The 26,462-nt window shown below is 43.1% G+C and overlaps 1 protein-coding gene across 1 annotated transcript in view; it reads left to right on the top strand.

Moving 5' to 3' along the window:
• Positions 1 to 2,015: 2,015 nt before the first annotated feature.
• The window catches only part of GMPR (guanosine monophosphate reductase), a 34,776-nt gene continuing 10,329 nt past the window's right edge, over positions 2,016 to 26,462 (top strand). The window contains exons 1-7 of the mRNA XM_072329077.1: positions 2,016 to 2,771; positions 7,057 to 7,176; positions 7,848 to 7,931; positions 9,359 to 9,532; positions 15,502 to 15,583; positions 17,242 to 17,348; positions 22,706 to 22,748. Coding sequence (XP_072185178.1) covers positions 2,685 to 2,771; positions 7,057 to 7,176; positions 7,848 to 7,931; positions 9,359 to 9,532; positions 15,502 to 15,583; positions 17,242 to 17,348; positions 22,706 to 22,748 — 697 coding nt within the window. The 5' untranslated portion in view covers positions 2,016 to 2,684. The remainder of the gene's footprint in view (positions 2,772 to 7,056; positions 7,177 to 7,847; positions 7,932 to 9,358; positions 9,533 to 15,501; positions 15,584 to 17,241; positions 17,349 to 22,705; positions 22,749 to 26,462) is intronic.

Here is a 26,462-nt window from a genome sequence, read left to right as displayed (position 1 = left end):
ATGGTTCTGTATACGGAGCTCTACAGCAGCAACAAAATCTGCCTTCCATCCTGAGAGGTGGCTGAAAATTTCCATGGAAATAATCTCATTTTCTTTCGCAGTATGTGGGTGTTAGATGTGATTTACAGAAGTATCAGTTTACAGTGGATACTATACAAGACAGTATGCAGACTTTTTTTTTTTTCAAAACAATAAAGCCCTTCAGTACACTAAACCGGATGACTGTATGGCCATACATGCTCCACTGTGCAGTGGTCCATACTCCTTTACTCTGTACCACACTCCCTTGGACAAGTAGGGCAGCTAGAACTTTCAGCACTCTGCCAGGTAGTCTGAGTACAACTTAGGCATCAGACAGTTTCCAGTGTGTAGTACAAGTAAAACGCCTGGGGCATCAGACCAGATGTTATAATCACATTCTTGCAAGTACAAAGAATGGTCTTGGTTCATTTTATTTGTCAGTATATACAGGCTCTACATTTATAAGCCAAGGAAGGCTGGAGTCTCATTAATTATTGATTGTTACGACTACTTGTAATTAGCATTTTAAACCTGCTGAAATCAAAAGGTATGGATGCTGACACTTACATGCGAAAACTGTGCCCTGAATGAAAGGCTGACCTACTGAACTCAGTGTGGGCCTGGGGCTTAGATACTGATTAGTAGGATACCTTAAGACCTTTGAATTTAATGAAAGTATCTCTGGCATGACTCTCTCCTCTTTAGAAGAAGTGATCATCATGCACATGGCTGAAGTCAGCTTGGAACATCTATGTAGGTCAGGGGTGTCAGCCTCACTCATCCCATTTCTGGTGACTATCAGGGCCAGCAAGAGGCACAGTGTGGATGCTGCAGTACCAGTGATAGTTCAGAGAAACTCCTTTATCTCCACAGCCAGAAGAAATCTGCTTGCATTTGCAGGGTTTGCTGAATTAGGTCTCTTGATCCAGCTATCAGCAAATGCTTTACAAAGTTGACAAGGTCAAAATTCAAACAGAAAAATAAAGATAATTTTAATTTCTTGTAAGAAAACAAAGTTATTTCCCCAAATTATTGCTTTTTCTTAACAGTGAAACAGCTTTGTCACATATGCTGCAGCATGTTGCTCTTTCCAGATGTGCAATTTTGCTATGAAGTTGTGACACACAGTTTGTGGGAGCAGTGCTTATCCTACTGCTCACCACACCCTTTAAAAGCACAGCTAACTCTGATACAGGCTGTCTGTATGGAGCTGTATGAGACCATGGAGTTTACTGGGAACCATAGCACAGAAGTCAGCGTATGCTTTGGTTGTCAGCTGTACACCTGCTGTGACCATCAGGCTTTTTGTTTCTGTTGATGAACAATGATAATCTCACTAAACATCCACCAAAGAAGTTGTAAAGAGCTTTGCTGGAGGGTGTTGACTGGATGCGTGCAAGTTGTAGATAAAAAAAGAGAACACTGCCTCATCCTGCAGGGTATTCAAGGAAGGGAAGCCAGCAACGACCCTCTCCTGCTTCACTTTCCAGTCACTGACAACACTTGTGCTTTGCAAAGAAGTCTTAGCAACCCACTGACTTTGTAATTAAACAGACTTTAAGCTCAAAGATCTCACGGCACATTATGGTACCTTTGTATCAATCCCTGTGCCAGTACGTGCAGTCTGGACCCAGCACAGTTAATTCTGTTGCTATTGGTGTTTATATCCCCTCCTGTCACATTGAAAATGATCGTATAAAGTCCCAGATTGGGCTTCTCTATGATACAGATGGGAAAAAAAATATTATTAGTAATAATAAAGCTTACTGCTTCTCTAATGTGCTAAAATAAGAAATGCGTGTGCTGAGGCAGCTGCAGGTGGATGGCTGGCTGGCAGCTTGACCGTTCTCCTGTGACCAGCCAGCTGCAAACGTCTCACTTCTAACGCCAAACACTTGCACAGCGCTTTGCTCAGCTGTCACATTTGGAACCAGTTCGGGGGGGGGGAGGGGGGTTCCGAGAGCCGGGCCGTGCTCTGAGGCGCCATCGCCGGAGGATGGCAAGTGGGGACCGGGGCACAAGCGCTTGAGGAAGCACCCTACAAGCCCTGATTTCCATCAACGACTTGCCGGGCAATGGCCGGCCCTCTACGAGCCTGCAAAGTGTGGGGCGGGAAGCGGAGCTCAGCGCTCACCGGCGCGGCCGCCTCAGGGCCGGGCGGCGCGAGGAGCTGGCGGTTGGTTGGCGGCCATTGGCCCGCAGCCGTCAGCCCGCCGGCGCGGCGCGGGCAGCGGCAGGGGAGTCCCCAGAGCGGCGGGTTTCCCCACTAGCGCGGGCAGCGTCAGGGCCGCTCGGTCACACGGAGGCGCCATTTCCTCTGCCCTTCCTTTGCCCTTAAGCCGCTGTGCCGGCGGCCGTGCCCGCGCTTCGTCCCGCAACCGGCGGCTGAGAGCGGGATCCGCGTCCCCATCCGTCTCCCCCGCTACACGCAGGGACGGCAAGAAAACAAGGAGGGGGGAGAAGGGGCAGCGAGCTGCGCGGCTGACACCAGCCCTCTCCTAATAAAGCGATGGGGCCCAGCAGCCGCGCCGCTCTCCCCGCGCCCTATAAATAGGCTCCGTGCGCGGCCCGCGGGCTTTGGCCGCCCCGGCTCGGCAGGCGGCGCGGCGCGGCGGAGCGCAGCGCAGTGGGGCCGCCGCTGTCGCCAGGAGAGCCCCAGCAAGATGCCCCGGGTAGACGCAGACCTCAAGCTGGACTTTAAAGATGTCCTGCTCAGACCCAAACGAAGCAGCCTCAAAAGCAGATCCGAGGTGGGGGCACTCAGCATGCTTTCCCCGCTCAGCCCCCTTAACTTCCCCAGCCCTCCGCCCTCCTTTCCTTCCCCGCTTTATTTTTATCCCCTCACTAACGTAGCCGTGCCCTCCCCGATCGAAACGCCCTTTGCGAGGGGGGTGGGTGGATGCGGCGCTCTTTTCGGAAGCGGGGAGGGTGGGAGTGGGGGGGGCGGGGGTCGCGGCGGGCGCTGTGAGGCGGGGTTCTGCCCCGCTCCTTGCTGGAAAGAAAGGGAAAATGAAAGGGTCGGGGGGCTGCCTGCTGCCGACAGGTGCCGCTGCGGAGAGCGGGTGGGGGGGCAGGGGGGTGAGCTGCGCTGTTTGCCGGGTGCGCGCCCCGCGGCAGGGGTGCGTCTGCGTCCTCCGGCTCCGGGCCTGTGGGTAGCGCTCTACCGCTGACACGAACGTAAAACAAGAATGTGCTCGTGGATCAGCCTGGCCCGAGCTTTGAACCCATCAGGTGGCAACGGGAGTGGTGGGATCCGTGCCTCCTGCAGCCATTGTAACCCCTCCAGTGGCTTCCTTTGCTCCTCTGCGACCCTTTTGGCTCAGGGCTGCTGTTAGCGGGGAGATCCCCGCTGCTATCTCTCACCCCAGATCAGGGAAGACCCCAGGAAATCCTGTGGGGATTGCCTCCACAGAAAAGATGGCCGCCTCCGGAGCGAAGGTGCCTTCTGGTTCACCTCGCGTAACCCTGAGGCTGAGAAAGGATTTGCTTTGACTGATGAAGGTTTTACGCTGTGCTGGGGGATGGAAAGAGGATTAAGCTTTTCTCCAGGGGAAACACAGTTGTGAGTGACGGAGACCAAGGGAGTGAGTTAGAAAGAGAAGCCTGGAAAGGGCAGCAGGGGTGGTTGTGTCGTTTAGGGGTGTGTGGATAGGGTTTGGGGGCCAGCAACAGAGCTGGAGCGTTTTTGCCACTGTGCAGGCCTAAGATTGGAGGGACCTCCCCAGTAGAAGGGTCACTTTGGGTTAGTCTTTTCTAAATTGCAAGGAGTAATGTCCAGGCTGTGTGACTCATGGTGCATAGCTACTGCTCACAAGGCCCAGAGACCCCTCATACAGCAATTAGATCCCTTCTGGCCCTTTGCTTTCAGCACACACAGCCCCTCTGTAAAAGTCACTGTGCCAGCCTGGCAAACAGGTGGAGCTGTGCTCCAGCGAGTGGCACATGGCTCCTTCAGAGTGCTGTTGGATATATATTTAGCAGCGTGCAGGCTGTGGATAGAAGGGTTGCTGGGAAGGGAAAATGATAGGGGGAACATGAGCTGATATGGCAGGGTTGTAGCGGGTGGCTATGATGAACTGTTAAAAGCATTTCAGATGAGGAAAAAAAAGTGCGTGTCATGGGGGGAGGGGGAGGTCAGTGGAAACTGATGAAGGTTAAGAAATTGGACACCATCACTGAGGCTGTAGCAACAGGAATAAAGTGTCTGTGAGAGCCAGATCTGAAATGGACAGCCGCAGTCTGCCTCAAAACAAGAATATAAATAAATAGTGCTGGCAGCAGAACAGAGGTAGCATACTACAGTGCCTCTTACCCAGCAAGCTGCTGCTTTGAAGCTTTTATCAGCAAGGGCTTTGCTTTTTTGGTGTGAATGCCTCAATTTGCACAAGGCTAGATTTCTGTGCAGTCGGCTCCTTAGCCAATTTGGCTGTTTGCAGTTCTACTTGAGGGTCTGCTATTCTGATGATTGGTTTTGATGCTGTGCACCATCTTCATTTCTTATCACTGTTTTCTCTTTGAAAAGATACCAGAAATCTTGAAGTTTGAATTCAAACTCAGGGTAAAACTATTGAGAACAAGGATTGAAGTCAGAGACTGTAGGAGTACAGCATTGTCTGTCAGTGGCTTGGCATTCCCATAGCCTGTTACTCTTGCCTTTGCTGGACTTAGACTCTGCAGAGTGTCCCATGTAAGTGCACTGGGCTTGCTGTCCTCTAATTTTGAATTTATACTTGTAAATTTAAACAAGACCTGGGAGCTTTAACAGAACAAAGTCCCACTGTATTCATCTGCCTGAGGTCTAGGTGGGAGTTTAAATGGACTTTTTTTTTTTAATGATCTGTTTTTTTTTTTCCTGAGGGAACATTTACTGTTGTTGAAAGATGGTGAACAGTCCTTGAATCTGACGTTATTTTTTCTTATGCATAGAACAATAAGCTATAAATTAGCTTTTTTCCACTTAGAAAATAGATTTCGGAATCGTGGACCTCTGAGAGCACCAGCTCAGCAGCATTCAATAAGACAGAGAGGTCAGAAGACTTACTAGAGAAACTTGATATGCTCATCTTGAGTACGCAAGAATATTCTTGACAAGACTAGTGTGCCATGCCAGAGTAGCTATAGAAGATAGAGGCAAGGGTATCCACTGTAACACTTACTTTCCAGTCAAGGGAACAAAAAGAAACCTTAGGACTATCCAGTATGGAGAAGAAGCAACCGTGTTGAATATGCTAGAATCCCAAGAAATGAGGAGTGGAATAGAAAAGGTGAAACTGATAAGTGGTTGCTGCTTGCCTCTCACAAAACAAGATGCAGGAAGCACTGAATGTAGTTAGGAGGTAAAGGTCATGCTTTTTATGTAATGTATAAATAAGCTTTGGAATTTATTGCTATGGAATACCAGAGAGACTAAAGATGTGAATGTTTTCAATAAAAGTACTGGGCAAGTTTTTTGTCCGTGAGTGGCTATTTAGCTCAGGGGATTGGAGAGGTTTTTTGTCTTCAAAGGTCTCTAAACACTGGGAAGGACCTGGGAAGGTAGGCTAAGGAAGGGATCTTTAAAACTTGCCTTGATTTTGATGTTTCCTTCCCAAACGTTTGGTGTTGGCGGCTGGAGAACTAGAGCACCACATAAATGTTTGCATCCCCCTGCAGCATTTTGCCTTTTCTTGTACTACAAAAGCCTCATTAGTAAAGGCCCTGCAATTATTCTACACAAATGCTACTGTTACAGTATTATCAGCTGAGTGGACAATTGCATGAGATCCTTCTAACTGGTTGGCTAAAGGAAGTGATGTGTTAAAAGTTACAGTAGGTGAAAGTGCAAATCACTGACATTAGTGGCCTCATGTTTCCTGTCTAGCTTTGCATCTTGACTCAGACTTTTCTTAAGTTCATTTGAAAGAGACTTTTCCTCTGTATTTGTGTAAGGTTGTAGGTCTGGTACCATTGTCTCTGTAGAACTATTTGTGTCATACCTTTTTTTTTTTTTTTTATTTTTTTTTTTTTAACCTCGTATCTAGTTAATCATTGCATAAGAAAGTGAATGAAATGCATTAAATGTCTTCCTTGTACTATCTCCATTTGTTAGCTGCAGCATAAATTGATAGGAGAATGTTATGTCAGCGGAGATGGTTGGAGAACCAGGCCACTCTGATAGTGAAGGCCAGGCCACTGTCTGTTCCTGGATTAAGGAAGTGAGGAATAAATGAAAACTATGAAAGAGCTTCCATTTTTCACTGTGTCATTTCAAAAACTAAATTAGTATCTTACTGTTGAGCATTTCTTAGATTTCTTTTCCATTTTGCAAGATGCTAAGCAGCAGATCAGTGGGAGCTGATCAAATTTTGGTGTTCCTCTTGTATTAGAACAAAATACCTGGTGTTACTGCAATCGCTTGAGAATGCTGAGAAGAATTAACTTTGAAGGCAAAGGCTGACACAGTTATAAGAAATTAACTTGGAAATTAGTTTGCCTTGTGGTTTAATAAACAAAGCTATGACTGTTCATATTGTATAGCCAAGAGTAGCTGGCAACTATAGCAAAGAGTGAACTTGGTTTTGAATTATTATATTGTCACTTAATTAAAGAGTAGGACAAAGCTATCTGTGCCCTGGAGTCAGGGGAAATTCCAGCTCTTACTTCTGTGGAGTTAGGATTTCACCCCTGGTTTCTCGGGCAGCCACACAAACAGCTGAGGCTACTTCTATATAAAATCATTCACAGTTGTCACTGTCTTTTCTTTCCTTATATGTCTCTTCCAAACACATCTGCACTGTGCTTGTTGTTCTTTTAAATATCAACCCTCTTTTTCTTCCACAAGAGCTCTCTAACACAGAAAATATTACTTCATATCTGTATTTTCCTTGTTGTTTGGAAAGCAGAGGTTGTAATTAATAAATGAAATTAAGTGAGGCAATAGCTGAATGAAAGGAGAAAATCTGAGGCATTATTCAAACTTGCTGTCAGTGAAATCCATCACAAAAGTCATTAGGATTCAATCAGTTGCTGAAAAGAAGGTGTGCTTGTTTGTTGCAGGTTGACCTCACGCGCACTTTCACCTTCCGCAACTCCAAGCAGACGTACACGGGAATTCCCATTATAGTGGCAAACATGGACACTGTGGGGACATTTGAAATGGCTGTTGCTATGGCTAAAGTAAGTCTTGGTTCTCATTTCTGTAATAGTTGGGAACCCAGTGAATAAGGGTAAACAGCCCTTGTTAATTTTTAGCTATGAGTGAGAATGGGGCCGAGGAGTTATAAAATGAATAGCAATAAGGTGTGGTCTTGCTTCAAAGCAGCTTTACTTTTACAGCAGCACTGTTGCCTGGAGTGAGACCCAGATTAAGAATGTTAGTGGGAATGTTTACTGGATGTAGCTCAGCTTCAGGTGGGGGATCTCTAGAGCTTAGTTTCTGATGTGTATATGTGTTCCATTGCAGAAAAAAACCTGTTAGCTAAAAAAAGGTTTTGAAAGAGTGGGTTACTGAATAAAGCTGCAGCAGTCAGGAGTCTCTAGTTAATTAGCCTTTGGCCTCAAGTCTCACCTTAATCTCTTACAGTGCATAAACACAAGCAAAATATTGACCATAACTTTATTAAATGTCAGAAACCTGATCCTGAGAAGTTGTTCAAGTATGCTAAGCTACCTTTGGAGAGCCATCTGGAGTAGCCTGGTTGCTTATTCACTGTTATTCATTGTTATTCTTTCAAGCAAGATGAGTCTATACTTAAAATGGGAATTTGTGATATCCTGTTTGTTATTCCACAGCTGAGGGAAAGATGAGTTAACTTGGACACTAATATAAGTTCTCTTATTTTTGCTAGCATGCAATGTTCACTGCAATTCACAAGCATTATTCTCTGGAAGAATGGAAACTGTTTGCTGCCAATCACCCAGAATGCCTTGAGGTACATTTTCATACTGTAAATTATTATGGTTTATTGCTTTGTTCTGAACTTGCATACCTTGAGGTCTCTTGGGAATACTGTTGTGAAGTGAGGTTTTGAGGAATGAAGATATTTGCTCTTCTTTAACACATCTAGGGAAGTGGCTTGTCCTGGTTCAGAAAGAATAGCTCTTTGAGTCTGTTTTGAAAGTGTTCATGTTAAGATGCAAAAAACAAAGAATATGTATTTGCAGAAAGGAAATGGAGAACTACCATGAGCAAACAAGAAGGAATAGGAATTGGTCTGGCTGCTGGCCTTTTGTTCCTGGTGGGAGCAGTGGTAGTGTTGGGAAAGGAGGAGCCCAAGTTCACAACTGAATTAACCCAACAGTGAACTGACCGTGCATGTCCTAGTGCTAGGCAGAGTCTTTGCTGTCAGGTATGCATGCGGACACAGAGCCTGGGTGCTGGACTCAAGTAGGGATGAGTTTTGAAAGTTGTCAGTGTGTGTGTGTGTGTCTTCCATTTACCTCCTTGCACCTGTAGGAGAGCAGGTCTAATTATCTCCAGTACTCCTTAGAGTATGGCACAGTTTTGAAGCGTGTCCTGTATAGAAAAGAATACTGCCTAGCTGTTTTGTATCCTTACCTTATAATTATGCTGTATAGACTATTGATTACAGAATTGTCTGAAAGTCAGTCTATCACTTAGGTTCATCAAGATTCCTTATATGCCACCATAGGTTAGAAGGTGACCCTAGGAATATGCTGTGCCTGGACACTTGGCACTTAAATAGCTCTTTGTGGTTCCTAATATCACCAGAGCAGGCTCTCCTAGTGATTAAATGTTGACTTGCTCTGTGACCTTGGGTCTCTGCAGTTTTTTTTGGGCCAACAGCTGTAGAAACTACTTTTCAGGTGGAAAGAACTCTCACAAAGACAAAGGAGGAAGCAATCTGCTTGTTTTGAAGCAGACCTGGCTTCAGTGAGGGGGTTTGACTACAGTCTCCAGAAGTCCCTTACAAACTGAACTGTTGTGTGATTCTGTAGATCAGGGAAGGGTTTATGAATTTAAATCCAAATCCTTCTCTGTGACACTACTCCAAATTTTGCCACCGTTTCCCTGGACATGCACCAAGTTAGAGCCTCTGTGTCTGTGTTAGTCTAAATATAGCTGAGCATCTCAGGTGATTATATTTGACTACGATAACCCACTTGGGAATGAAGTGCTCATAAAACAGTAACCTTGCTTTGTTTAAGATACTGTAAACAAAACAGAGGGAGCCTTCTTGGTATTGCCAGGAAGGCATTTATTTAATATTATATAGCATGTCTTTAACCAGCTTTCCCTTGAAGCCCCCCTGAAGCCTATGCAAAAGATGTACAAGGAGTATTTACTGCAATTTTTACCAATTAACGGCTCTGTTTTGTTCTCCCTCTGTCTTTCTAGCATGTAGCAGCAAGCTCAGGTAGTGGAAAAGCTGATTTGGATAAGTTAACAAGCATTCTAGAGGCCATCCCACCTATCAGATACATCTGCTTGGATGTGGCAAATGGCTATTCAGAACATTTTGTGGCATTTGTGAAGTCTGTCCGCGCCCTGTTCCCAAATCACACCATTATGGTAAGTCTGTAGAAAGGATGTGTCATGTGAATTCTGTCTGTGAAAAGGACTTGGTAGGCATTGAGAGCCCTGTATAGCTCCATCAATTTCTTTGTCCTCATTGGAGGAAAGAAATAAAAAGAGAGAGAAAAAGAAGCCTGTCTGAAACATCTTGCTTTCCAGACAAATGTATGTGGACAGATACTCTTCTGAGAATACAGAGGGCAGCTCTATTCATCTCTCAGTTCAGCAAGGTGTTGACTCTGTGCCAAATGATGATGGTTTAATAACATGTTGGCATTGTCAGTCTTCCATTGCTGAAAATATCTGTTCAATGTGTGCTCTGATATAGCTGTGTGATATTGACATTTCAGGCTGGGTGGATCCAATTTTTCTACTACTTGCATCCTCCTTCCTACACCAAATGCAACCTCTAATGTTAAAGTATTTAGGTTTATTTTGGTGATTCCAAGCTGAGGTTTACTGTGGGAATGTGCCTACTTCTGTGGTCACTTGAGGTTGATAGCTGTTTCCAACTATTAGATCACTAGTTGAACACAGACTAACCCTTGCTTATGAAAAGAACCATAGGTGTCACATGTAATTGTGGATGAGATCACGAGGGAGCAAAACTGTCACTGCCAGAGCTTTTCATGCCCCTTCTGTGATATTCCTGTCCCTTCTCAGAGTACTGCTGCCATTCTTCCTCTGGTCCTCTTGCATTAAGAGTAAGGTATGTGCATCAGCGATGGTAATACTTGCAGCGAAGCCATACTTTGACTTGTTTCTCAAGGCTTTTGATGGAATGAGTCTGAATTTGTTTTCATGAAAATATCCGAAATTCTCAAGCAGCAGATTCTTAATGAGGCTACTAAACTTTCTTCACACCACTGCTGCAAAAAGTTATGTGCTTAGGCAACACTTTCCCACTTGTTTGTGCCAAGCATAACAGTTTGTGCATAAAATAAATGTGGAGTAAAAGTGATCATAAGTGCACAGTTTGACTCGGTTCAATAGGAAACTACACATTCAAGCAGCTCACAGAAGACTCCATTCTTTCCTCTAATGTCAGTAGAAGGTGGCATTCTTGCCTGCTGAATGATGGAAGATTGAGGTGATCTGAAATGCCTGGTGAGGGTTCTAGGTTACCACAGGCTAATAAACAGGCATCCTTCATCACATCCCAGCAGTCATGGGAAGCTTTTTGGTGTGTCTCTGTTTCTTGTGACTTTGAGGAGAACCTTTTTAAGTTTGAAGTGTGATATAGTTGCGGGGTTTTAGAGCTGGTTGCTTCATGCTCACAATAGTGAGGGAAGGAACTGTTTCCTTGCTTTGGAATTAGTAACACTAGGGCTGTTATTGCTCTAGTTTCTTTGGTGTGAAGTGTTGTGGGGAGGGATTTTGAACAATTGAAAACAAAAACAAACAAACCCAAACCTCTTCCCTGTCAGTTCCGGTGAGAAAATTGTTATCCCCTCTTCCACCTCCAGGTGGAATCTTGAGGCTGTTGACTTTGCTGGCTGAGGAGGGAGCTCAACTGAGATGAACTGCTCAGAAGGCACTGGAGTAAGTGCCAAAATCACATATCAACCCCAGATGTCAAGTCCAAGGTCCTTATGCCAGGTCTCATTCATCTTCCACATCTGTTCAACTTCTTAGTTCCTTTGCTTCTGTGCCTTAAGTTTTTTCTTCCTATAAGTCTTGATCTCAGAGCGTGACCTATTTAAAAACATATGCTGGCCCTGACTTGTTCATTTACCTTCTCCAACTGTGGTTTCTCTCTCTGATTGTGGCTTAATAGGGATCGTGTTTTTCATCTACAACAGGGATAAACTTTCATTCCTAAAAACACACTAACAGACTTGGAGTATTCAAAAACCTTTTGTTTTCCAAGGCCTCCAGAGTCTGTGCAGTCTCCAAAAGTCTTCATTTTGGCTAGGGAGACATTTATGCCCCATTTCTGAATGAGTTTACTTGGCAGTCTGCACAAAAATGGCCTTCTGAAGCCGTTCTTGGCTGCAGTACTCATCTAGACTGTTTTCATGGTACTCTGGAAGACGTGTCCTGCTGCTGCCTGTTCTCTGGCTGCTTTGATGTTGTGCTGTGCCTGCAGTATGCGCTTTGCTGTTGTAGCTTTCAAACTAAAGAGTTAGCAGTTAAATACAAGATATAAAAATAAAGGAGCTTTCTCCTAGCTGAAAGTGATCTCCAGGACCTTGCAGGCTGTCTTGTTTGCTTTCCTCAGCATGACCGTTCATTCCACAGTCAGCTGCAGAGCAGTACAAAACAATAATGCAACCCCAGGTCTCAGGGAGTGTGTGCTCCCAGGGGCCGTGTAATGGGTTCAGCTCTGAGGCTGAAATGTGATGTGCAAGGCAACTGTGATTAACATAGTACTCTCCGGGGCCAATACTCCAGTGTAGATGAAGGTTGTGTCTTGCATAAGTGCTTTTTCAAGAGCATGTTTTTTCCTTTTCTAAATACTTGCTTTTACAATTACCTTATTTATTTATTTTTTTTTCTGCCCTGAGTCTTTTCACTCTTTTATATACTGAATTACAAATATCAGTTTATCCATGAAAGACAAAAAGTAGGAAACGCAGGTGGGGGCAAAAAAGGACTGCATGAATTGCCTTGAATTAGATTAGATTGAGGATGGAGGAAAAAGCAGAGCTCTTGAGAGCCATGTGGATTTGGCTCTACTTCCCAGAATCAAGAGTAATAGTTCAGTGGGATATTAAGCTGTAGCATAGCATCACGTTTTTGGGTTGTGCCTCACACTGATGTCAACTGAAATTTTGCTTTAGACATTAATGATGGAGGGACAGAACCTCTATAGCAGTAAGTGTAGTTGATATCTATTAGTGTAATTGTTTGTGTTAAGGTTCTTCCATTTTACTGGAGGCCTCTTTAGAAAGCTAAAATATCAGTGCCAGCAAGCTTTCCCTAATTTTTATTCTGAATTTTTCCATTGTGTAGTTTTCTCTGTTATACAGAAAAAGCTGTGGTGAAAGGGAGCAGAGTGTGTAGCAGAGAGGAAAAGGCTGAGGCAGGTTCACGCTTGCAGGAGGAACCCCCACAAGGTGTGGACTGGAGAAGAAGGCAATCAGAACTGCAAAACCAGAAGCAAAGGGAAACGGAAGGGGCCAGAAACCATTGTTCCCTCTGGAGTCAGTGACAGCACTTCTCATGGCCTCAGAGATCAGTTGGAAGAATCTGTGTAGATGCTTCCCAGTTTCTCTCTGCAACAAGCAGCAGTCAGTCTAGTTACGGTGTTTCCACATGGGCTGGAGCCTCAAAGCTGAGGCCAGCTGGAATCCCAGGTCAAAGACAGTGATACTACCAAGACTGCTGTTTTGGATTAGTCACTGTATTGAACACAAACACCCACCTGATGTGGGTCAGCCTAGTAAAGGGCATCATCTCTCTATCCTCCTCCTATAAAGCACTCCTTACTTTGGTGGGTGGGAAGTGTCCTTTGGCAGTGTTCTGAGAGTGTGGAAGCACAGACTGTGCATTTTCCTCTAGGATACAAGAAGAAAGTTTGAGAACTGTTGTCACAGACTTTTCTCCCCAGCTTGATCCATTGCCATTTGTCAGCAGCTTTCAATCAGTGCAGCAGTGTTCCTGTCTTAGTCAGTGTGAGTCGATATTTATAGCAGGCTTTTATGAGGCACAGTATCAAATGCCTGACTGAGATTCAGAGGCACTACCCTACTGTGTTCACTAATTTTATATCTCCGTCAGTGAAGCTGTAGCCTTTATAATCCTGTTAGGTGAAATCTTGATCCCACTGAAGTCAGTAGTGAAACTCCCTTTGACTTTTGTGAGGTCAGGACTTCCCTCAGGTTTGACCCACAGTTTGGTCATCATGGGTAGGGTTGGAATGAGCCAGGGTGACAGTCATTGAAACCTCACACTGAGGGATGGATGGTACAACTGAATGTCATTCTGAGCACATAAGGCCAGACACACAGCCAGGGTAATTTGCCAGAGCTGATAACTGACCACACTGAAGGGCATTCTAGTTAGCCTGAGCTGCAGGGACTTGCAGTTGTTAGTGATGCTATTATTTTACTGACAGAAGTAGCAAAGTTACATTAGTGATAAGGTGATTACTAGGGTATATCTTTTTCAAGAAAGTAAGTTCTACAGTAGATGAGTAATGCGTTAGTATGTTGAGCATTGTTTTTGCTAACACAATATATTCACCAATTATGTTTTCTGACCACTTTCCAAGCACACTACTTCTTCATACAAGTTCCAATTACTTTGCTTACTTTATGTTCTTAGTAAATTTTCAAGGAGGTTCATCTCTTTAGTCTCAGTCTTTTGACATTCGTATTATCTGTCCTTTTTTTTTCCCCACTTCAAGTGATCTGTTTTTATCTTGGTGGTGGGCCTTCCAAAAGCCCTTTAACCTCTACTCAGCTGTCATACTGGCATCGGTGATTAAACAGCCAATGGTCTCATTGGAAGCAAGGGTCAGCTGGATGTGAGAAAGCAGCTTTCCCCGCTCTTCAGCTGTGACACTACAGTTCTTTCACATTCAGATAGCTGTATCTCTCTGACAGTGTCTTTTGTCCTCTTAGAGGTCTGAAAAGAGAAGGAAGCCTGTCATCAGTAGGCTGAAGTCTGCTATGTAGAGCTTCACATCTTCCATAAAAGTTGTCGAGGACCTGCAGATTCAGAAATACGGAAGCACACTGGTGTGTGCACGTGCATTTCAGGAAGAAAAAACGCATGTTGGAGACATAAGTGCTTTTCCCTGCTAGGATTTTGAATCAGCGTCTGCAGTTAACATTCTCTAACAGTAATTTTGCATTAAACGTCTGGTTAACATTTCTGAAGAGACAGCTTGACAACCTGCCATGCGCTGCTAATAAGAAGACTCTGCTGTTCAACGTAAATACAGATTTGATCCTAAATCTCGCTGAGCCACTGGCTTTAATATGTGTTTGCTCCTCTTGACAAATCTGTCGCATGTAATCCAGTATTTCACCGAGTCATAATGTGCTTCACAGAATCATCTGCTTTCCAAAAGTAGACTGCTTCCCAAATGTAAGCAGCATGCTCTCTGTCACCTCACCTTGGACTGTGCAATGCTTAGTATAACAAATTGCCACTGAGCAGAAAGAAAGCAACACTTAGCTGGAAATGCTGTACTCATATATTCTCAGTTTCCCAACGATTCTCTGTTATTATTTCTATTTTTTTAAATCAATATCATGCTGTCTTGAGAAAAGTCAAATAGACCTGTGTCATATATATCACAAATTGCTGCCTAAATTCATCATTGTTCTTTTCAAGTGTCTCAGATCATGACTTGCCAGCTGTTTCAGGTCAATGAAAGTGGGGAGTAAAATTCATTAAAAATAAATAAATGATGAACGAGAAGCCAAAAAGCAATAAGTGGAGAATAGGACTTGCCCGACATTTCCTGGGCAGATCATGTGTTAACTTCCACAGATGTTTTGTTTCAATAGAAATGAAGCAAATATTAAGTAACTGTTTTAGGTTTTGCTTTCTGCTCTGCTTATCTATCAGCATTACTACAAACACTTGCTAAGTCCTAAAAAATTGTTACTTAAGTTTTCTCTAGCTCTTAAATTCAGTCTTTACAAATGAATTGCCCCTCACAGTGTAAGCTGAAAGTGGGTAATGAGGGCAACTGGAATCATGTTTCATGTAAGTTTGTTATATACAGTTTTTGCTCGAGACAATTCGTAAAGCTGACTTGGTTTTGAAATACATATCTTGCAGTCTGAGCTTATTGGACCAATCATGAAATTAATCAGAGTCTAGATTGTACCTGTATAATCTCTTTAGTTTCAGTGGCATGTTCAGTGAAGAATATGGTGAGCTATACTCTTTCTGACTACGTAGCTCAACGAGTAAAAGATCTGGATAAAACTCTACATTATCACAACTTGTCTTTGCTGCACTAGTCTTAAAATTGCCTTATATGTGATATCGTTCCTTTTGTCTAGGCAGGCAACGTGGTGACAGGAGAGATGGTAGAAGAACTTATTCTTTCTGGAGCAGACATTATTAAAGTGGGTATTGGACCAGGTAAGTCAAATCCAGTCAGATGAGGGTGGTTTATGGCAGCATGGGTGACTTAGTTCTCCAGATGGAACTGGTGTGTAATGCTGCAGCTGTCTGCTTGTCAGAGTTCCTAGACCACTTAGGACAGTAAAATAACAGTACCCTTGCTCTGTAGTACATTAAGAAATACACAAGCAGTGTGCTAGTGTAATGTTCTGCAAAACCTTGGATGTTGTGTTTCCAGGAAATGTGGATGCCTACAGTTGGAAGCAGTGAGTTGCTGATATAACCAGTGGTATTTTATGTCACGCTTTTTCCTTTCCCTCCTTTGGCTGCTTGTTCACGTGCTCCTTCACCTTGCCATTTCTTTCACAGACCACAGCTGGGGTCATTGTGTAGGGGCTATATTTAAACTGGCTGGCTAGTACCACTAACAGAATAGCTGTGATCAGCCAGTGCAGTGCAGGTGGGTTCTTTATATTATCAGATGATATGGCCCTTGAGTGGGTAAAATGAGTATAACAAATGATGTAACAGAGGTTGCAGTTTTTTGAGGTCTCTCCTAGACAGTGGTCCACTTTGTGGATAATGGAAGTGATTTATTATAAAGCACAGGGCATATAAGTATATGCTTTCTCTGTGGATATTATCTTAAAATCATCTTTTTCCTACTTTGCAGAAATACTTTTGAGTGTTTACACTTTGTTATCAGAAAGATCATTGGTAACTTTTGCTTTACTGACAGTTTTCAGTGTATCTGGCTATCAGCTGGGTAAGGAGATTAACTGCAGTTGAGTGAAAAGATTTCACTGCATTTGGTTTAGGATCTGTTTTCTTGTTATCATGCAGACCTATATGGCCTGTATCCTAAATGATAAGACGTGGACCATCGAAGAGCAATTCTCATTTTGATACTTAATTTCTCTGGAAAAGTATAGGAGGTATTCCAGAAGATATGTAGCCATGTTATCATGTTCAAACTGTAATTGGAGTTTTTATTTTAATGCCTGTACCTTTTAAAAAGTATATATACACTTATATATGTGTGTGTGTATGTCTATCTATATCTTTATCTCTCTCTCTCTCTATATATATCTATATAGACACACACATAGAGTCACACATGTACCATACATGTATACACACCCCCACACATATTTTCTTTGACAATTAGTTTTTTTAAAATGCATGTAGAAAAGAGATAAATAGAAATATTTATTGGAAGAAATATTCAGATATTAAAAGCTGATGCTGAGCCTCACTGAAGCTGAGACTCTCTGGTTCCTTTGTCCTTTTTCCCTTCAGGCACCTTGGTCAGATTTCTTTCCCATTAAGCATTAAATCCCCCATCAGGAAGCATTATGGATGACACCTAAACTGGGCAGTGGGGACCTGGAGAAGAAGGGGAGGGATGTTAGTCACTTTATTACAGTTGCCATGTAGTAGTGTGATTGCATTTCAAAACTAAATTTCCTGTGTCTTCCTTTTATCAGTGAGAATAACATTTACAATAGAGACTTCATGAGAAATAATAAAGACAGAAACAAAAAAGACATTATTTTTTTTCCACTGTTAAAATAGAGCAATCTTGGAGGTCTTTTCCAACCACTGAGATTCTGATTCAGTGGTTCTTTTCTGCCAGCCTAACTCCCTGTGTTTTTTCCTCTCATTTTCTTGTCTAGGTTCTGTGTGTACCACTCGGATTAAGACAGGAGTAGGCTATCCACAGCTAAGTGCTGTTATTGAGTGTGCAGACTCAGCACATGGCTTGAAAGGACATATCATCTCTGTAAGTAAATATCGTCTGCTCTCAGATTCCCCCTGTGCAAACCACTGCAGAATGGGAGAATCAAACAGTCCGGTACCTTGCATGTTAAAGGCTCTCTTTCTGTCATTTCCAGTTGGCCCCTATACGGGCTGCTAGGTAGTGACAATTTCAAGGAACCAACTTGCTTTAATATTTAAAAAGACTTGGACATCTCATTCCTTTTTGTGACTTTGGAAAGTTTCTGCTTGTTCCCCAAACTGAGTATTTTGTTACACGAACAGAATAAGAAGCTTGATAATTCTCATACTGAAGCAAAACAGTACTGCCTACAAGAGATTTCTGAAAAATGAGTGAAATGTAAACATAGCCTTCCCGAGAGAGTAGGACTAAGTGACAGACAGGCAGCAGAGGGGAGTACAAGACAAAATGATACGTCTGTCTGTGCTTTGGTAGCTGGATGTATCCAGATAATATCCTCACAGAGCTCTTTGTGCAGAAACAGGAGCATTTCAGAGATGGGTTTGGATGAGCACAGCTGCTCGTTTGCCACTGATGCTCTGGGGAAATGCTGAGCCTGCAGAGAAAAAAAGAGAATACATATGCATTGCCAGCTACTGGATGCTTCCAGTCTACCAGCAAGATCAGACTCACCTCACATGGAAATCTATAAGCATGGTCTCAGACTGAGTTAGACTGGAGCCCTCAGTACCCGAAGGTCCTGTGTGCTTAGGCATGCCCAGCCAGTCATTGTATCCCTGACAGTGCCAGGCTTGCAGAGGCTCTGCAGGATGTCTGTAAGGTAGCTGATAAGCATGTATCAGGGCTATGCAGTATTCTGTGCTCACAAGTACAGTCAGCAGTCTCCTTCTGTGGCTGTAGGAGAGACCACATGTTGAGTTCTAGAGCTACTGGAAATCCCTGGAAGACCCAGTTTTGTTTGGTTGGGTTGTGATTATTATCCTTGTGAGGAAATGCCTGCATTTCTGAGGGAGGAGAGTAGGGGAGAGGAGAACAAACTGTGTTTAGGCAAAGGGCCTGACTGTACTTGGGGCTGCGAGTATAGTGGAGCAAATAAACAAGTATAAAGTGCAGTCACATCTCTCTTGTCTTTAATGTTAATGCACGTACATTCACTCCTATCCTTGACTACCTTATCTGATTTTGCAGGAAAAAAAAAGAAAAGCAGTCTGTGATTTTATGACTAGGGCAGTATTAGAAATGTTTATGCGTGTAGCAGACAGCGGTATATATATGCAATAGAGCATGAAAGACTGACTCATTACTATGAAGGTTGGATAACTATATATGTTGTCTTACTAGTGGTGCTCAGAAACCCATCCTGGTTTTGTAACAATCATTTTCTGCTAGCACTCTGAGAAGACTATTACTTTTCTGCTTTCCCAAGAAAACATGGAGTGTATATCAGATGGTTCTTTGCGGTTCTGTTATTTCTTGCTTTGCTGATGGATCAGTTCCTGATCTGCTTAGATCATGTAGACTTAAGTGAGCCTACATACCCCCCTAGCCATTACCCCATAACAAGGGTGTCCAGCACCTCTGCAACTCAAGTCTTTCATTCAAGCTAATGAGATTAGAGCAGGGGTTGAGGGTATTATGCTTTAATTATACAGTGTGTAGGTAGATGCTGATGTGTTTATTGGAAAGGCTGGCCCGTGTGGTTATTGCTGGACCTGTGGCAGGACTGTTAAAGAAGAGAGGTACCCTTCTGAGTGGAGACCCCAAATGGAAGCAAATCTGAGATTGTAAGTAGAGCTAGAAGCAAGAATTAAACTTGACATTCCTTAAAATGTCTTGTTACTGCCATTTTGTAGATTTGGGAAGGGGCAGGGAGTCAAAAGAGACCTCTACAGGCAGAGTCTTACTGTGGCCATCTACAGCAATTAGGCAGGAGAAAATATGCTCAGCTAATTTTTGTCACATTGATTCCAAAGTGGCAGCAAGGATGTATGGGATTCGAAGCATATCAGCTGTCTTCATGTGGATTATACTTGATGGTGTGGTGTAGGTGTCTTCCTTGGGATGCTTTATTGCATTGTCTTCTGTTGTGTCCAGCACCTTCATCAAATTGCATCTCTGTAATGTCACGTCTGAAGGGAAGTAAGCCCTACTCACAGAATAAGACAGCGTCAGTGCTGAGCATGGTATGGGCTCTCTGAGGAACACAACACACTTCAAATACACTCTCTAGCAAGTCTGCTAGGATGGCAGCACAAACTGGGATTTCAAACATCTTGTATTACTGAAGTGATCATGTATGATTTTTGGAGCTGATATGTTGACAATGAAGGTGACAATTTCTAGGCAGACCTATTACTTTACAGTCACGTACAGAAGGGGGATGTGAAATTGTACCAGTTACATTCCTCATGCTGAGTTATCTTTAAGACTTGAAGCTTACCTCAGAAATGAATCTTTCATGGTTTGCTGAAAGAGGAAACTCTGCCTAAGATACAGGTGTTGTTTCTATCCTGCACTTTTTGTCTGGGGGCCAGTAGTCTCATTTTTCATTTGCTTTGAGAAAGCACAGCAATGAGTTAGAGTGGAGAGGCCATTTAGCAGAAAAGCTCCTTCAGAAACACCCTACTCAATATAAAAGTTTCTTTTTCTTGTAGGTCAGTGAGCTGCTCTGCTGGATAGAGAGGCAGTTGTGTTTTAGTAAGCCAGCCAATCTGGGGAATGGAAAATGGCCTTAAATGTGTGCTCTCTCATTTAGCCATCACCTGACCGAGATCCCTTTTTCCTCTTTACCCTGCCAAGGTAATAGATCATAGGTATTCAAGGAGAAGGATGACTTAGGAGTTCTTTGTCTAGCTCCTGCCATACCTTCTCTTCCTCCACACAGAACACTTTCCATACAGAAATAGGCCTAGTATATGTAGCTCAGAATAAAGCACCATATGTATTGTTTCTACTGCTGTATATGCCACCTACTTTATATATCTTCTGCAAAATAAATAGCTGTCTGCTGCTGCTGTAGGAATAACTAATTATACAGTTTATTGTAAAGGTTGCTTGAAACATTCAAGTCATAGTTATACTTCTGTTGTAAGCTGGATATAACATTCAACTAGTTCTTGCTGCTTTTTCATCTTGTGTTTTTCTCCAGGCTAAATTTTGTTGTAAATGATCTATCTATTTTGAGAGCAAGACTGGGAAAAACAAAATAATTTTAGCCATGTTAAAATAACTATTGACTGGAAAGCTGTCTTCTCCTTTGCTTCAGCTTAGCACCTAGTTGTTTCTGAGGCATGCCCTCTACAGGCTTCCTGGAAACCCTTTCCAGTAAGCCTCCTTCAGATTAATGCCAGTTCTCCTCAATTTGCAGGGGGATTTGTACAGTTAAATTTCCCCAGGGCTCTGAGATAGAGGCTGTCTGCAACAAGCTCCATGACTGTATCCCAGCAGTTTTACAAGTCATTTTGAGCACATATCCAGGCCCTCGCTGGAACTAGCTGAACTGCAAGGGGAAGATTCTCAGATTGAATGCAGCGGAAGCACCATCTCATTTTCTAAACAGAGCACTTGATTTTACACACGTAATGAAATATTGTAATGCATATAGCTTTATTATGGCATCTTCCAGCATAACTGCTTTGTACGTCTTCTTTTTGTTTTCCTTTCTTTGAAACATTGTCATTTAATTTACCTGCTTATGTGAAGTGGAGACATTACAGATAAAGAAGTGCTGTGAATCATCATCATTTGTTCCTTTTATCTTAAATGGTAACACATGAGCTTTTGAGATAGTTGCTTAGTCTGCTCAGCATTTTGTACCTTGATTCTTTTAGAAGCTAGTGATTAATGATGACACAGTAAGACCCTCTATCCTCGTGAAAAGCCTCCATCACTGCCACTACCAGGTTAATTATGAAAGTCAGGCATGGAGCCACACAACAAGAACAGACAGAAACCCATCAACCAGAGAGCATTTATAGCCAGCTGGTCTCAGTTAGAGTCAGGCAAATTCCTGACACTGTTCTTTGAAGATTATTAGACCCTTCTTTCTACCTCTTCTGTTCCTCCCCTGACATATGCATACGCACGCTCTCACCCTCCTCCAGGTTCTGACAGAGAGAGAGAATTGCACAAGTACAGCCCTTAACAGGAGAGAAAGAGATTCAGCTGTCAACCCAACACTCATTTCTGGAGCTGACAGCAAGAGTGTCTAGCTCAACAAAAAGCATAATGTGCGAGAGGTTATCAGCAAATGGAATAAAAGCCTTTAAACTTCTGCCAGGCACACTTTCCAGTGGGATGCCTTTTGAAAAGCCACTCATTTTTGGATCCACCTGCTCAGTTTATGTCTGAATCCTGTTCTGTGCACAGAGGGGTTCTAACACTCAGCCCCACTGCCAGCTACCCATGAAAGCTGGCTCTAAAATGGCTGCTGGTAGGGGCTTCTAGCTGTGCTCAGCCACAGGTCATACACAGGCACATATTTCTAGCAACAGGGAGGTGAAACAAAATGAAGTAACCTTGCAGTTCGGGGAGTAAACCCAAAAGCAGGAAGCCTGTCAGCGGTCTGGAAGGGACCCTGATCTTCAAAGTCTTCAAATAAATGGGGAGCTCTCTTGTTAGGATGACTTTGTAGGGTTGAAGGATCTTTCATCTGATGCTCAGACCTTTATGAAACTTAAAAAGCCATAACACGTGAGCTCTGCTATGTGCCTTCCTTTTTAACAGCCCTATCACACATAAATGACTTTCATCCCTCAGCCAAAATGCCCTCATCAGCCACTTTGCTCTGAAACTGAAACACATGTTTCTAAAATGCTAAAGAACTGAAAGTGCTGTTGTTTCTTTACCAAACCCGAAGCAAACAGTGAGGAGTAGGATGAGAGATTAATTTTCACTTACCAAAGATCAGGTTACCCAATTTGCCTGAAGATTATCAGATCAAAATCCAACATATCTGATGGTATGTTTCCTTACTCCTCCTACTGTGACCTTTTAATTTATTGTAAACTGCTGAGAAAGTTATTTTAAATGTCTTTGTTGGTTTATTGTAGGGGTTTGTGGTACCTCTGCATCATACAGCCTTTAATTAAAATGGCAGGGAATGATTCAGATCATAAGAAGAGGTTTTTGTTTTCCAGTTTCTGAGATTTAGGTAATGTCAGTCAGGAGTTTACATTGCTGCTGTTACCAGTGGTATTATCGTTACACTATACTGGCAGAGTAAATGAGATTAATATATAAAAGCAACATAAAGGATAAAATGGATTCCCTAGAAACTCAGCCAAGTTGATATACCAGTGATGCAGTCAGCTCCTGCTAAGCTTTTCCTGCAGAGAGGCCATTTGGCTGCAGATCACAGGGTGCTAATGTTTACTGGGTCCCTTCTTTTCTTTATGCAGGATGGAGGATGCAGCTGCCCAGGAGATGTCGCCAAAGCGTTTGGTAAGGACAATATGCAGGGCCACATGTTACACCCTGCATAACTCCCGCATGACCAGCAATGGTGCAGGAGTCAATTTGACCCCATGTGTGTAATGAGTAGTAGGTTATGTTTGTCCCTGTGGGTGATTGCAGTGAAATTAATACACCAGACATGAATTTGCTCTTTGGACTGGACAGTCAAAATTCTACAGAGAAAAAGTATTCAGTGGTTGAAGTCCTGTTTAGAAACTATCTGCCAGGTATGCGTAGGATACAACCACTGGGATAGTAATAGAAAGAAAACTGATAAGGGTTTCTTCTGAGTAAGGTTCAAAGATGACTGTAACACTGGCTGACCTGAGCTCTGGATGGATGAAGAGATGGTGAAATGTATGTTGGAGAGAAGAACAAAGAAAAAAGCAGGGCAGAATCCCAGAGATGTTCTTGGGATCAGCTCTCCACTTGAAGAGATGAGATTTTATTTATAATGTATCCCCTAAAGCTGAGCAGATGTCTAAAATATCCGAGTTAATAATTAACAGGTTTTGCTCTCATGCCAAAAGCTTCAGTAAATTGCACCAGCTTTTACTGACAGAATAGAGAATTTAGCCTGTGAGTATTTTCTATTGGGAAAGTTACATCTCTGTGGAGGGTCAAGGTTAGGATTGTCTCTTAGCCATAATATTTTTGCTGTTCTGTGTGTGAACAAGGGACTAAAAGGATCCCGGACTCACAGGACACAGATTCTTTGGAGATGTCACAATAGGGTAATGCCCAGAATATAGTTGGACAGCATAGTCTCATTGAGATTTCATGGTTATGCAAAACTAGAGCAAGCATGTTGTGATACAACACATCTGCTCAGCAGGAAGCTTTGCAAGTATGGAAAGCACAGTCAGGCCTAAACTGAGATTAAGGACCTTCCAAGAAAAAAATGCAAACCTCCTGGGAGTTTTGAAGCTGAACTCAGTCTTACAGGTTTGCCAACAGCTCCTGGTTTTAGACAGTTGAGATGACAAGACATAATTAGAGAATTTTAATCACAGCCCAGGAGTGAATGGTACCAGCAAGGAATCTGCTCTGTCACAGGATTTCACAGGACCTTTGTGTTACTCGATGGGTGATGTGATGTGAAGATAGATACTTTCAGCTGAGTGATTCTGACATAGCTCAGCAGCAGTATTCACTCTCTCTGGCAACAAGATTATGTTAAAAAAGAACACCCAACTTTTCAGCTCAGATTAACCCCCTGTGATATCATGCAGCCTGCAGAGAAAGCTTTGTTCTCTCTGACTTTCTCTGGCTCCTCAGCTGTCCCCAGATGTTGCTTGTGTTGTCTTTGGGACACTGTGAACCTGCAGTGCAATCTCACTGCATTCCATGCAGCTTGCATGGAAACCTGGTCCTGAAAAGGTCTTTCTTCATGAGAGCATTCCCAGAAATTAGAACAACAGGCAGCAACTTCAGATATTTTCCGTTGTAGTAGACTTATAGCATGTCTGAAGGGTCCCTTTAACCTCATCAGGCTATACTGAAGAGAAGCTTGCTTGAAACCTATGAGGGGGCAGGTTCTGGACTTACTGTTTGTTGTGAGATACTGGGATTCACAGTGGGATGTCTGAGATACCACAGATTTTTCCTGGGAGAGGAGTAGAATTGGAAACCTAAGATGATACAGACAGAGGTTGTATTCTGATGGTAGGGCAGGCCAATCAGTCTGACCTGTGTGTCACAGGGATTAGAACTGATAGAGATAATCCTGAGGCAAAGGATTTACCGTATCTAGTTACGTATAATTGAGGCAGCCGGTCTGTGGACACCTGACTAGCTGGAACTGGGTGTGCTTTTTTTAAAGGTGAGTGCCAAAATAAGATTTTGGAGATGGAGGCCTGGATGAAATGTAGACAAGAGACCCGAAGAGGACTTTTTGTTAACTATCATGTCAATTATACTGTCTCTTTTTGCTGGGTCATTGTAAAGTCTTTTTGAAAGGGATGTAGAGCAGTGACAGTACAGCCATTTTGGATCATTTAAAATATGAGAAAGTCCCAGACATGATGAGTAGCGTTGAAAAATAGAAGAGGCAAGTTCATGGCAAGAGATAGGTTGGAGTGGATTGATTGCAACTGAGCAATTGTGGGGGGAAAAAAGCCAAAACCTAACTACATGAAAATGCTGAGAAGCTTTACAAGTAAGAGGTGACACCAATAGTGCTGACAGGAATCAAGGTTAGACTGGGCATTTTGACAGAGGAAAAGCAAGGTAGAAGCCTAGTAAAAAAGGCAAGGAGCAGAGAAACACTAAAGTAAAGGGACAAAAATGCAGGGGACAGATACTTTGGGAAAGACTGCTGGAATTCTGGAATTGCTGGATGGAAACTGTTGATGGATTTGGGAAACTGAAGATGACACTGCCATCTGAGTATTGGAAATGATAATGACAAATGGTTGATCAGGGAGAAAAGAGATTTTGAAAGCATGAAAGAACCTCATCTCTAAGATGGTTCACATAACTGCACCCTTGGAAGGGCTGATAACATGAATACATTTCTCAGAATGCCCCAGGGAGGCACTACTGTCCCTGTTTTTATAGATGAAAAGTCAGAGCACAGAAATACTAAGTTCAGTCGCCTGAGGTCACATATTTTTTTGTGAAACAACCAGGAACAGAATGTGCCTTTTGAGTCCTAAGCCAGCATCTTTAATGCAATATTTCTGTTCCTTACAGCACTGGTGAGAAAGGATATGTGAGCAGGGAGTGAAAATGAAGGAAAAATCAGATGGCAGAGTGAACTGGGAACATACACTGGTTCCAAAATATACCTGACAGATCATGCTGGCTTTTTTTCTTGTTTTCAAAAGCTTTGCCTGTACACCTACTGTTGCAAAGGCTCACTGTCTCATCTGGAGCACAGGTGAATGTTGCTTCCAGGGCCAGCTGTGCTGCATCTGCATGGAGGGCTGGCCATGCTACAAATCTAGGCCAACTCCACCAGAATATGTGGAAAGCTGATCTGGTTATCAGTAATTATTGTATTATCAAGCATATAAAAGCCATCTGAGGGACTCCATCCAGATCTATCAGAACTGTGTGAGAGCTGAAAGGGTAGGCTGGCTTCAGCATATCTCCTGTGGCTGTGTGAAAGAGGTGGTGTTGCAGGATGTGAATGAGCAAAATCAGCCCATTGTAGTGCTCAAGGGGGACATACTCCCCAGCATCAGTGTGTTGAAGTGGCACTGTGCAGGAGCAGGCCAAGTCTAGAAAACTCTGGACAAGCTACCTAGTTGCTTGTATGTAGCATACCCCATCGTATTCTGTATTATTTGGAGGATTGTTGCCAGGTGTTCCCATTCCTCTAGTACATAAAATAATGTCATTCTGTGTGTACTTGAAAATGAAAGGCTGCCAGGTACGTACTGAAAGCCAGGTATGTACTGACAAATTTGGTAGCCTTCTGTGATGGGGTTATAGCGCTGGTGAATAGGAAAGAACAACTGACATCACCTGCTTGGTCTTGTGCAAAGTATTTGACACTGTCCTGCATAACATGCTTGGGTCTAAATCAAAGAGGCATGGGTGTGACAGAAGGACCACTCAGTGGATAAGGAATTGGCTGGATGGTCACACTTAAAGAGTTGCAGTCAATGGTTCAGCATCCAAGTGGAGACCTATTATTAGTGGCATTCCTCAGGTGTCAGTACTGGGACCAGTGCTGTTTAACAAGTTTGTCACTGA

The sequence above is a fragment of the Excalfactoria chinensis genome, chromosome 2 (genome assembly GCF_039878825.1).
Source record: "Excalfactoria chinensis isolate bCotChi1 chromosome 2, bCotChi1.hap2, whole genome shotgun sequence".
NCBI lineage: Eukaryota > Metazoa > Chordata > Aves > Galliformes > Phasianidae > Excalfactoria > Excalfactoria chinensis.
Note: the sequence above shows the minus strand (reverse complement) of the source record. Positions and strands in the feature narration are given on the sequence as shown.